This window comes from Lissotriton helveticus, chromosome 1_1 (assembly GCF_964261635.1).
Source record: "Lissotriton helveticus chromosome 1_1, aLisHel1.1, whole genome shotgun sequence".
NCBI classification, from domain to species: Eukaryota; Metazoa; Chordata; class Amphibia; order Caudata; family Salamandridae; genus Lissotriton; species Lissotriton helveticus.
The window spans coordinates 1,138,638,063-1,138,651,971 of record NC_136057.1 but is presented as its reverse complement, the minus strand read 5'-3'; the positions used below and the strand labels follow the sequence as shown (position 1 = coordinate 1,138,651,971).

The 13,909-nt window shown below is 47.4% G+C and overlaps 1 protein-coding gene across 1 annotated transcript in view; it reads right to left on the bottom strand.

Moving 5' to 3' along the window:
• The window catches only part of LRRIQ1 (leucine rich repeats and IQ motif containing 1), a 1,358,071-nt gene that overhangs the window by 466,339 nt on the left and 877,823 nt on the right, over window positions 1–13,909 (bottom strand). The window contains exon 18 of the mRNA XM_078678880.1: window positions 12,793–12,882. Coding sequence (XP_078535006.1) covers window positions 12,793–12,882 — 90 coding nt within the window. The remainder of the gene's footprint in view (window positions 1–12,792; window positions 12,883–13,909) is intronic.

The following is a 13,909-nucleotide window of genomic DNA, read 5'->3' as shown; positions in this document are numbered from 1 at the left end:
GAGGCGAGGGTGGAAAAAAGAATGATGCTCCCGGAGGAACAATATTTGTCTTGTCAGACTCACAGAAGGGGCTGAGGGTTATAGAATAATGCATCATGCAGGAGACAGAAACACAAAAAGCTGTCCAAACTGTTTATAGTGTCCAGTCTTGCCACCAAAAACGAGGGGCACCACCAAGAGAAACAATCTGAAGATGAATAAATTAAAGGGATACCCCTTACAAGCAGATGGAAACAAGGGTAAGCCTTATACAATATTAGACCACGTCAATTCTATTGCATTCAGAATCCACCCAGATGGTGTAAAGATAGAGAAGATTAGAAAAAGCCATGAGAGAGCAGAATAGGAGAGGACGACAAACAAATGTTATTATTCTGGTCAAGATTGAGAATAATAGACAGAAATAAATCACTGTTCGACAAAGATACAGAATGAGCTTGGGAATGGAATGAAAATGCTGAAAAAGTGAAAGTAAATAAAAAAAGACTAAATCTGCAAATAGACTTGAGCCACCCAGAGAGACTAGATCCAATTCAATGGTGACTGTCAGGAACTTCCCAGATAGACAACAATGCTGTGGCAGAATTGTGCTAGGTAAAAGTGGGACAATGATACAAGACTAAAACATCCAAGACTTGCATATCTGCCATCACAGATGATGCATGATCCCTACTAGTGGCACTAGATGCATGAAGACGTGGACATTCAAACAATGACTCGATTTAGCTTAAGAATTAAGCTAGAAAACGGGAAGCATGAAGGAGGAGGGGGATAATAAATCAAAAGCATATCATAGCTGGTGGTTAGACAGGAACAGGTGTTGTTCATCTCACTTGATACCTGGCAGAGCCGCAAATAATAGTCTATTGCAGAAACCTTAGTGGATGGAAGGCAGGATGACAGCTGCTTCGGTGCTAATGGACTAATATTGTATGCTGAAATTGTTGTGGATTTTATAAATTACAAGTTTGTTGAAGAAAGTTCAAGGGAGGTGCAGCCAAGAATCTACAATATTTTCTCATGGGATGCAGAGTCAAACTGTGACTGCGGACACACTATATGCCTGAAAGGGTGTTAGGATAATGGAAACAACATCTCTAGGAAGCAGGACCATGACACGCATGACAGAAGCAAGATCCAGGTGTACAGATCAATGTGAGAATGCTGGGAAAAGAGTATATAGGATGCTAGTGATATGGGAATGAATGTTAAAATGTATAGCATGGAATGACAGCGGACTGAAGTGCAGCCACAAAAATGAAGATTGTGCAAACATAAAGAGATAAAAGCTTCATATTGGTTAATTCCAGACCAATCTGACTCGAGAGGAATGTATAACAGAAAATGTAGAATGGTAGGTTATATCTCACTTCATATACATCACACTGCACAGGAGTTATGATGTCGATAGCTCAGGGAACATGAGTTAAAGTCACACAAGACATACTAGACCTTGCAAGGAGATATGCTACATTAAGGGTAAAAGGGTCAGAGATGATGCTCCGAAATGTGTATGCACTAAACAAGTATGTTGATTTCTTTTTTGCTACACTAGCAAGACTATGTACTCTTTATCTAGAAGCACTGATACCATGGGCTGGTGGCTTTAACAGTGTCTGGGGTGATAAGGTGGCCAGAAATCCAGTTCCAGTAATAAGGATGCTTGTGTTCCTGAAAGGAAAAAAACAGAAGCGGGTCATCTATGACCTAAACATGACAGATATATGGAAATAACCATCTAGGAACATACTCATATAATTTGATGGTGCATAATACATCCATAATTTTGGGCACTCTTAACATCTTGACCTTTTATGCAGAAAGGTTCGTACATAAAAACTAGAATTTTGTGAAACCATGCACAACACTAACATGCCTTGTGTGGCATCTCACCACTTGTATACTGCTTGACACCAAGTTCAGAAATTAACTCTGGCAAAATGTAGTAACACACACTGGCAGGGATAATGAGTGGAACACTTTTTAAACAGTGGTAGAAGGGTGGTAAAAGGGCAGGGAACATCATTGGGGGTCAAACAAACACTATTAAGAGAACTAGTACGAAAGCAAGGACAGATACAGGATACAGATAAAGATCAAACGAGCAAAGGATTAGGGGTCCATGAACAGTTAGTGGAATCAAAGGCTGAAACTCTCCCTTTGCTCTTAAGATTAGACAAGTACCAACTGACGTCATACAGGAAGTGGTTGCTGAAGGAGGGCGAAAAGTCTGGGAACCGAGCATGTGGTTGCCCTAAAAGGGAGGAACCGCACATACAGACATAATAGCAGTGATGGACTCACTGTTCAGGATGGTATAAACACAGGAAGAGCTCAATGATATATTCTTCAAATAACCAATGGAGTTGTCCAAGGCTGTTCCACCAAGAACCATGGATTTTATGAACCAGCTGCTAGAGGGGCTTGCTCAGAGATGACCGGAGAGATACATTAGATATTCTAATACCAAAAGAATAGATAATATTGTCTATAATAGACCAGAATGGGGATAAGACGCCAGAGGTAATGGCCTGTTACCATATGTGAAAGAGGAAAGCAGGAAAAACAAGTTACTTAACTTGGGTAACACCTTATCTGGTACTCTAGCTAGTCGCAGATTCCTTACTTAGAATTATCCCCAGACGTCAGATTGGTTTAAGAATTTTTTGGTGTAGTACACACTGTGTGCCAGTAGATGGTGTTGTTCGGCTCTGCGTGGCATCGTTGGCGTCGTCTGCTCCAGAAGTGTCAGTCGCAGTGTCTAGGCGCCATCCAAGCATGCTGACGTCAGTTAATTTTTGTGACTTTCCACGCCAGAAGCACAGCGCTATGAAGTACACTGACCACAGGTGTGGAAAACCCTGTCCCTAGAAATCCATATACAGAACGGGGAAGATGGATGGGTCGGTAAGGAATCTGCGGTTAGATATAGTCTCTACCAGATTAACAAGCTACTTACCTTCGGTAATGCATTATCTGGTAGAGACTCTATCTGGCTGCAGATACTGGGTGGCGCCTATGTAGGCACCGCAACGTCATAACTGTCGCTACCGACATCATCGACGACACGCGGAGCCTAATGGAGCCACCCGAAGTAGCACACAAGGGGTATTGCTCAGCAAAAGTTTCCGGATCCAGCCTGACGCCTGGGAAATTCAAAGGTAAGGAATCGGCAGCTAGATAGAGTCTCTACCAGATAATGCATTACTGAAGGTAAGTAACTTGTTCATCTGATAGAGACTTCTAGCTGCAGATTCCTTACCTTTGAATCAGATACCCGAGCCATACCAACCCAGCAGTGGGTTGCGGACTCATGGACTAGACTAAAAAAAGTCTTGCAGGACTGAGAGGGCAAAGTGCCCGTCCCTGCGCACTTGACCATCAAGGCAATAATGTTTTGCGAACGTGTGCAATGATGCCTACGTCGCTGTCTTCGACAGGGACACCCAGGGCCAAGGCCGGTTGTCGCAGCTTTTAGCCTGGTGGAATGGGCCCTTAATCCCTCAGGGGGCAGCTTCTTCGCCAAGGCATAACAGATTTTAATGCTGAGAACAACCCAGCAAGAGATGCTTATTTTCTGTACTGCTTTTCCCTTCTTTGCTCCCACATACCCCTCACAGAGTTGGCCATCCACCCGGAAATCTTTTGTGTGGTCAAGGTAGACCGACAACGCTCTTTTTGGGTCCAGTCAATGCAGACACTCCTCTTCCTTAGAGGGATGTGGGGGAGCAAAGTAGGTGGGCAAAGTGATGGATTGACCCAGATGAAATGGGGTCACAACCTTAGGTAAAAAAAGATGCCCTGGTGCGAAGCACCACCTTGTCCGGAAAATACATGAAATAAGGCGGCAAGCCAGATAATGCCTGTAACTCACTCACCCTCCTGGCTGATGTAATCGCCACTAAGAAGGCTGTTTTGATGAACAACAGCCGGAGGGGATAATTGTGTTCAGGCTCGAAAAGAGCACACATCAAATAAGTGAGGACCAAATTAAGGTCCCATTGAGGCATAATAAAGGGGGTGGGTAGAAACAATTGAGCCAGCCCTTTCAGGAATCTATTTACAATAGGAGATTTAAAGAGAGAAGGCTGGTCCGGCAGCCACAACAAAGCAGACAGAGCAGAAAGGTAAACCTGGAGAGATCCCAAAGCAGAGCCCTGCTGGGCAAGGTCACAATGAATAAATGGACAGCAGAAAGAGGAGCACAAAGAGGGTCAATAGACCTATCAACAGTATAATACACATTTCTGCCAACGGCCGGCATATAGCGACTTAGTAGAGGGCAGCCTGGCCGCCAGAATAACATTACAGACTTCGGGAGGAAGGTAAAAAACCATCAACTGCCACTGCTCAATCTCCACGCATGGAGGCGCAGAGTTGACAGGTTTGGGTGGAGAACCCTCTCCTGCTCCTGCGACAGAAGATCCTCCGGAAGGGGCAGCCTGATCAGAGGATCGACACTCATGCTCAGAAGCTCTGGACACCAGAGTCTCCTTGACCAGTCTGGCGCCACAAGGATGACTTGGACCCAGTTGCTCCTGATCTTCTTCAGAACCCTGGGCAGGAGTGGTATGGGCGGAAAGGCGTACAACAGGCCTGAGCTCCACTCGCGATGAAACGCGTCGCCGAATGATAGTCGACTTGGAAACTCCAGTGCGCAGAACTGTTAACACTGCGCGTTCTCTTCGGAGGCGAACAAATCTAAACAAGGTTCTCCTCACTGCTGAAAGAGACCTTGCGCCACCTCCAACTGAAGACGCCATTCGTGATCCGATAGGCATCGACGGCTAAGATTGTCTGCCCTGGTGTTCAGAGAACCTGCCAGGTGTTGAACCACCAGGGTTATGCCCTGCTGTTCCAGCCATGCACAGAGATGCAGGGCCTCTTAAGAAAGAGTCCACGACCCCACCCCACCTTTATTGTTGCAGTACCACATGGCGGTGGTGTTGTCCGTGATCACCTGCACTTGCTTCCCCTTGACAGAGGGAAGAAATGCTTTCAATGACAAGCGAATCTGTGACAATTGTGAAATCTGGTTGGGGAAGGTAGAGAGGTCTGCCTTTGACCCAATATCGGTTCGCTATTCACCACTGCAGATCCTTTGCAGTTCTTTCCGAGATCTGAACCACGTCAGTGAGATTTCCCCGAAGCTGTGCCCATTGGACCTGCAAGTCCCACTGCAGAGCCTGCATACCCCATCTCGCGTGTCTTACCAACAGGATGCAGGAGGCCATGAGGCCCATCAACCTCAGAGTCAACCTCACAGAAATCCAGGATAGAGGCTGAAATTTCAGAATCATAACCTGGAATCGCTGCTTGGGAGGATAAGCCCGAAACTGCACTGCGTCCAGAACAGCACCGATGAAAGGGAGTGTATGAGAAGGAGTCAGGTGTGACTTCGGCACGTTTAAAGAGAACGTCAGCAAATGTAGGAGGTCAGCCGCAGTCTGAAGGTGGTAGACGACTGCATGGGGCGAGGACACCTTCAACAACCAGTCATCGAATTAGAAGACTGAAATCCCCAACCTGCACAGATGAGCTGTAACCACCGCCATCACCTTGGTGAACACCTGAGGAGCACTGGTAAGGCCAAAGAGGAGTACGGTAAACTGAAAGTGTTTGTGACCTACCTTGAACCGCAGGTAACGCCTGTGACCTGACAGTATGGGATGTGAAAATACACATGTATTTATTTATTTATTTATTTATAAAGTTTTATATAGCACGAACAAGATCCCGAGGGATAACAGAGCGCTTTAAAATAGGATGGGAGAGAGGACATGAATGCAATATCGAGCATCAATTGGTAAAAAGAAAATAATACAATAAACAGGTGTAAGCGAACAACGAAGAGGGGTAATAATATGCAGTAATGCAATATCGAACTCTAATTGGGAAAAGAAAGATGATACAATAACCAGCTGTAAGCGAAAAACAAAGGGGGTTAATAATAATGCAGTAAAGGGGCGCTGTATCAAATGGAAGTACAGTGTAACAGGAACAAAGTCAAGTGGGACTAGTCCTCGTAAAGTAAGAATACACTCATTAGGAATCTTTCGGCTTCCAATTTGAACGCTGTTGTCGAAAAGAGTCTGCGTACTTCATCCTGCAGGTCCAACGCCACCATCCAGTCTCCTCGGTCTAAGGCAGACAAGACCTCACCCAATGTTAGCATTTTGAATTTCTCCTTTTTGAGGAAGAGATTGACGGTCCGAAGATACAAAATGGGCCTAAGCCCCTTGTTCTTCTTTGGAATCAGAGAGTAGTGGGAATAACAGCCACTGCCTACTTCTGAAACTGGAACCCTTTCAATAGCTCTCTTGGCCAAAAGAACTGTAACTTCCTCTTGCAGCAGCTTTAAGTGATCCTCCGCCAGCCATTCCTGACTTGGCAGAATAGTAGGAGGAAAAGGAAGGAAAGGAAGAGAATAGCCCTCCTTGACGATCTGCGAGACCCACTTGTCTGATGTTATAGATCTCCACCGGGGGAGATGGTGACAAATTCTCCCATCCACTGGAGTAGTGTGGTCCTGCAGAATCAGCCTAGGAATGCTTGGAAACCAATAATTTGAAGGTCTGTAGTTAATACATATCTTGAAACATATCCTGTGAAGGATATAAGGAGACACACACTACCAAATTTGGTTCTAAAGGTAAATCTTTAGTATAAACCTTTTTATGAATCAATCCACAAATCATAAATAGCTGCCCGTAAGAAAGAAACCCATAAACAGTGTAAACACTTAGTTATCATTCGTGACTGATGACATGGTGCTGTACAAAGATAACATTATTTGTGATTCCCGACAGAACCACTGTTTTTGTTTAGCTTCAACACTCAGGTTCTGAGGGTTACTGGGTTAACCCATTACTACTAATAGGAATGCTTGGAGGCTGCGGCTGCGAGGGGCAGTGTGGTAGTCGACTTCTGGCCTCCATTCCGAGGACGGAATGTACCATGACCACGCACGGCTTGGGCAGTCTGTGCGGGATGGTGGCTAGGATAGGGCTGACCTGGATAGAAACCTCTTCCATTGCCACCAAGGGGCGAAAGGAAGACTGGCCAAGAGGAGTGGAGGAGAGGCCCAAGGATCTGGCTGTATCACTAGAGTCCTTGAACCTGATGAGGGCCGAGTCTGCCTTTTCCCCAAAAAGGCCGGTTCCATCAAAAGGCATGTTGTTCCAATTGTCTGGACATCCCTCGAGAAGCCAGATGTGCGAAGCCAGGTACGGCACCTCAAGGCCACTGTTGTTGAAATAGACCTGCCCAGCGAATCGGTCGTATCCGAACCACACTGCATAGTGAATTCTGCCGCATCTCTCCCGTCCTTGATAGCCTGGGGGAGCACAGCCCGGGCCTCCTCCGGGACTTGTGGCAGCCCCTGCGCAACCGTCTGCGGTATTCACCAACTGCAATGCCAGACTGGAGGAAGAAAACATCTCCCCAAATGAGTCCAGTCTCTTGGATTACCTATCCAGAGGGGTCTATGGAATGCGCCTTGGGAAGTAGAAGCCTGCACCACTAAACTTTCTGGGGTGGGATGTTGACTGAGGAACTTTGGGTCACCCGGTGCTGGGCAATCACGGCGTGCAATCGTCCTTTTCACAGGAGCCCCTGTACTTGGCTTGGACCAAGAGTTGGAAGACCCAGGTTGAAGTACTTTGGTCAGGAGATTAGACCTGACCTACACTGAGGGTAGTTCTAGTCCAAGGACCTCAGCTGTCCTCTTAAACATCATAGCATAGGACGCCCCCTCCTCCGTAGCCACTGTAGGTGGAGAGAGCATGCCAGAGTCTGGGGTGGTATCCAGACCACTGGTTTCCCCAAGTTCCCCATACCAGTCCATTGTCTCCTCAGAGACATCCTGATTCTCTAGAGGGTCTCCAGACTCCTCCTCCTATTTCTTTCCTGAGCCTAGCACGTCCACAAAGTGCTCAGGTGACAACATAGAACCCCTGGGCTCTGTCGACGTCTGAATCGGTATCGCATGACGCCATTCCGGCTCTGTGTTGTCAGGGATGAGGATGGGGCTTGCTCCACCGACGGGCATCGGCGGCATCGCAGGCACCGACTTTGGGTTCGACACCGAGGAAGGCCGCGTTGGCATGACCGTGTCGAACCAGATCCGAGAGTGGATCCTTGAGGCTCCTCCGGCGTCTAGGACGAAGCTGACGGCGTCAAACCCGATGGGGCCCCATCCGACCTCGCTGGGCCTGAGGGCTCACCAACGTGGTCGTTCCGCTCAAAGATGTGGCACATGGCATTGTAAAACTCCTTCATTTGAGCGGGAGTTGCTCCGGCTCCCGGAAATGGAGGGAGGTGCGAAGTCGACTCTTGCTCCAGCTCCGCAGAACCATGCCTAGAGCATCGGTGCTCCTTACTTCTTTCGACGACAGACGCCAGTTGAGGTGAAGTCGAAATTTGCTTGGACTTCTTCTTCTTCTTGTGCCTCTTCCCCGAGGGTCCAGATGACCTCGAATGGGGGAAGAAGACTTCGGGCTCCATGAGCGACCCGTGACCACCTCTTCTTCGAACGGGATCGTGATCTCCTCGGAGTCTTACTCAATGGTGTCGACTGCCGGGCTGCGAGCAACTTCAATGCCCGCTCTCCTCAAGGCCTTCCGAGCCATCGGCCAGCAGTCTGAACACCACTTAGAATCGTGATCGCGTTCAAGACACCACAGACATACGTGGGGGGGATCAGTAACGGACATTGTGTGGGAACAAGTCCAGCATGGTTTAAAGCCTGTTTTCCTACCCGACATCCCTCGCACACAAGTAGTCAAAAATATCGTATAAGTCAAGCAAAAAGCCTGCCAAAAAAGCAGCTGAGGGGGTGCTCCTCCCAGATCTGAGCTTGACTGGCGTGGAAAGAAAAGAACTGACGTCCACGCGCCTGGTTGGCGCCTATGTAGGCATCGCAACGTCATAACCGACGCTACCAACGTCATCGACGAAACGCGGAGCCGAATGGAGCCACCAGACATCACGCTCAAGTGGTATTGCTCAGCAAAAGTTTCCGGATCCAGCCTGACGCCTGGGAAATTCAAAGGTAAGCAATCTGCAGCTAGAAGTCGCTATCAGATAAGGCGTTACCAAAGGTAAGTAACTTGTTCATCTAATATAGACTTTTAGCTGCAGATTCCTTACCTTAGAATAGAAATCCAAGAAATACCTCCCCGGAGGTGGGTCTGTGGGCCAATTTCACATGAGGAAGTCCTGCAGGAGCAAACAGGCAAAGTGCCCAGCTCTATGGACCCGACAGTCCAGACAGTAATGTTTGGTGAACGTGTGCAATGAAGCCCACGTTGCTGCCTGGCAGATATTCAGGACCGGACCTCCGCAAGCAAATGGAGTGCTTGCAGCTTCAGCTCTGGCTGAATGAGCACGCAAACCCTCAGGGGGATGCTTCTTAGCCAATGTGTAACAGATTTTAATGCAGAACAAGATCCATCTCAAGATGGCCTGCTTCTGCACAGCCGTGCCGTTCTTCGCTCCAACATACCCCACTTAGAGTTGGTCATCCACCTGGAACTCTCATGTCCAGCCAAGGTAGAACGACAACGGTCTTTTGGGGTCCAGATGGTGGAGTCACTCCTCTTTCATGGAAGGATGAGGTAGAGCATGAAAAGTAGGCGGAGCAATGGTTTGACCTACATGAAATGGAGTGACCACATTCAGAAGAAAAGAAGCCTTTGTTTGAAGCACCAGTTTGTCAGGGTAGGTTTTCAGATAAGGAGGTTTGGATTACAAGGCTTGAAGCTCATTGACCTCTGGGCAGATGTTATCGCCACAAGAAAGGACATCTTGATGGTGAAGAGCCTGAGTGGGCAATTGTGCAAAGGCTCAAAGGGAGCACGTAAGGAAGGTGAGGACGAGACTGAGGTCCCAGTGGGGCATAACGAAGTGAGTGGGAGGGAACATATGTTGCACATCTTCCAAAAACCTATGTACAAGAGGGAATTGGAAAAGGGAAGGTTGGTTAACCAACCGAAGAAAAAGCACAAATCGCAGATGGATGTCTCGAAACAGTGCCTAGATCAGGGCCCTGATGGGCAAAGGAAAGGACAAACAGGAGCACCTGGGAAAGAGGGGCAGTAAAGGGATCAATATGTCTCTCCAAACCCATGCCGCAAATTTAGCCCAAAGGCATGCATAAACCGTCTTGGGAGAGGGATGCTTGGCTGCCAAGATAACATTACAGACTTCAGGCCGAAGGTCAAAGGCTACCAACTTTTGCCACTCAATCTCCATGCAAGAAGGCGGAATGTGGATAGGTTGGGGTGGAGAACCCTCCTCTGCTGTGACAGGAGATCCTCCCCTCTGGGCAGGAGTGGTAAGGGCGGTAAGGTGTACAGGAGGTCTGAGCTCGAATCAAGACGAAAAGCGTTTCGGAGCGAGAACGGTTTGGAAATTTCAGCATGCAGAGCTGCTGACACGGTGCGAATGGAGATGTTAACCGTGATCCACTAGGCATCGTCGGCTGAAGTCGTCTGCTCTGTTGTTCAGAGATCCCGCCACATGTTGAACTACCAGGGCTGTGCCCAGTTGTTCCAGCCATGTCCAGGGACGCAGGGCCTCTTGACAAAGGGTACACATCACCACCCTTCCATGCCCTGCTTCTTGCAGTACCACATGGCGGTGGTGTTGTCTGTGAGCACTTGCACTAGACTTCCCTGAATTTGAGGGAAGAAAGGATATCAATGCTAACAGGTTGATGTGGAGTTCGGACTCCGTCAGAGACCAGAGTCCTCTAATCTCTACCTCTCGCAGCTGGCCGCCCCATCCCAGGAGTGAAGCATCTGCAAGTACTGTTGGATCTGGGGTGGGGGCCAGTTTTGCAGCAGGTGGGCATTTTTTTGTGTTATCGGGGGCCGGTTGTGCAGTGGTGCTGCAATATCGGCCCCCATTATCAAAAGCAGCAGTGCTTCATACTTGCACCCCCCCCCCTCTTCCCCACCCCCCTGGGGCTTGTACTGCAAAATTGCTAGGGCTGCTTTGGGTTCCCAGTCTGGCTCTGCTGATTGGGGAAGGAAGAGCGGTTAGCTGCTGACCCAATCGCGGTTCTTAAGTCACCACTGCAGGTCTTTGCAGTTCCCTCTGAGTTCTGGACGATGTTGGAGAGATTCCCTTGATGCTGCGCCCACTGGAACTCTAGTACCCACTATAGAGGTATGTATCACAAGCAGGATGCAAGAGGCCATGAGACCCAGAAGCCTCAGAGTCAGTCGCCCCGAATCCAGGATATAGGCTGAAACATCGGTATCATAGCCCCAATATCCCGGACTCGCCATTCAGGAGGATAGGCCCAAAACTACACCATGTCTGAACAGTTCCAATGAAAGGGAGTATCTGCGAGGGAGTCAGGTGTGACTTTGTCACATTGATAGTGAACACCAGCGAATGCAAGCGGTCCACCGTAGTCTGGAGGTGGGAGATGACAGCCTGGGGCGAACCCCCCTCCAACAGCAAATTGTCGAGATAGGGAAGAATCGCACCCCTGATCCCTGCAGATGAGCTGCATCTACCGCCATCACCTTGGTGAACACCGGAAGAGCGCTGGTGAGGCCAAAAGGGAGCACAGCAAACTAAAAATGCTCATGGCCCACTGTGAACCGCAGGTAATGCCTGTGGGCAGGTAGGATAGGAATGTGGAAATATGCACCCTGCAAGTCCAACGCTACCATCCAGTCTCCAGAGTACAGGGCAGACAGGTTTAATTATACAAAGTTATAATTTATAAATATGCTTTGTGTTATGTTGGTCACTTCATTTGACTTAGATTCATTATTAGATTTTTTTTATGGTATAGAGAAAAGATATGTAGTGTTGGGATCTAAGTTAAGCCTTGGAATGAACTCTAATGGCTCACTATGAGATAAGAGAGTTCTATGCTGACGTGTTGGGATTGAGAGGGATTGAGAGGGTTGACAGTGTGACAAGAAGGAGGTGTTGTCAAGAGTTACTACGGAAGAGCTAAGAATAAAAATTTAGGTTACCTTAATATACTCGCCTATGGAGTATCATTACACGGACTCCCGTTACTTGGACATGAAAAGAAAAACTGAAGAATGATAGGCGGGTCAACAGCTTTTAATTAGTGGGTATGCCTGTACAGAAGTTTTACCATATAAAGAACCTGCACAAAAAGTGCAGTATCCATTTGAGTGTGTGTATCCTCTATTGTAGTTGCTAAGCATTGCGGCTGGTGGGTACAGTAGGGTGGCAGCCTTAGTGCCCTAAGGAAGAGCTAAGCAGCAGCACAAAAAGCTAGAAATACTACAATCTGATTGGCTGGTGGAAAAGCATTACAACAAATGCTTTAGTGTTGTGGGAAAGCAGGCATTTAATGCCAGTTTTTGCCTCTTTCTAAGCAAGATGAGCGGCCAGCACAGACTGAACATTCCATTTCATGTTCCAATAAGGATCAGAGGCTCTCAGCTGGGCTGAGATTCCTCAAATGTTGACCTCTATTGAGGACCCTTGTATTTTTTTAGGGACTGTCAACAAGTAATTCTCAATGCAACGCCAAGTTTACAGTTAAGAGAGCTCATTTATTTTTCCCTGCTACTGTAAAGAGGAGCGCTGACAGAAATTAAAAAAAAAGAAGAAAACCCACACGGATGAAAGAAAACCTGCATGATAGATTACAGCTGGGAAGACTAGTACGTAGGAGGCTTCTAAAAGTAATTATGTTTTTCAAATCAATAAATTTAAATATTAATCACTGAGGAGCTGCTTGTGCTTAAGGGATGAAGGCCCGAGAGAAAAGCCGTTTCCGTGACATGTTACCTTTGGCCGGTACAGCTGGTTGGAGAGCAGCAGGGTTTTCTGAGAGGAAGACGATGAATCCAAAGCCAGCCATTCTTTTTCTAGTGCAGCCTGTGGAAGTGGAAAAATGCACAGAGATGAGAGAGCAGATAAAATCTGTCTGATTTCAAAAACATTGATAATGGTTGATTTAAACTGCCGTACAGTCTGCTTCTGATGTTTACAAACGCCATGCAACAGAATCAGCACTTGTAACACAATCAGGGAGACGTTTTTTTCAAAGCATGCCAGACATAAGTAAAATAATGCACAAGACAGCCGTGTTTTTCCGCCGGAAGGCTAACTTTCTTGCCTTCCTACTCGAACTTGGTGTGCTGGAGAGCACAGTAGGTGGTCTTAGGCGCGCATTACATATTGCGGCTGCCATTACAAAATTGTGGCCCTGGCAGTCTTGCGGAGAATTCCTGAAACATGGGGTGAACCCACGGCAAATTCTTTAAAAAAAAAACAACAAAGAAAAACATAGGGACACCCTGAAAGTACTGGGTTACATCACGAGTAGCCTTAGAGAGCAAATGACCCTTTTAGCACGTTTTATGAGAAAACTGTGCTTTGAAGCACTGTTTGTCCCAGGGTTTTCAAAATTTTCGCAGGGTGGGGGTGCGGGGGCACCCTTTGCCCGAGGACTCCTAGAAGACGTAAGGCTCAGTGGCTTTGCTCAATCAATGGAAATCGCAGCAAGCATTATGCTCCACCACTTTCAAAGAACACTAACCACTACTGATGGGCAGAAGAGGTGGGTATATGAGAAGAGAGAACAATGTATGTGCAGAGGGGGTGGGAGGTAAGATTTTGCTTAGTGCAATCTTAAAATGGATAACATTGCCTCACTTTGATAAGTGGAGAACTCCTTTTCTACCTGCAAATCATTCCAATTCATATGTAAATGGGGTAATCTGACTTCGTTGGCTGTGATCCTCTGATGTAAACCTTATGATCATCCCAAAATGTAGATGTGAAGGCTTGGGGGGGGGGGTGTATCCTTCTCAGTAAGGGCGGGGGCCTCGATGAGGGAATAAGCTTAATTTTTCTGTGTGAGCTACACATGATTTATTAGCCTTCAAAAAGGCCTTAAAAA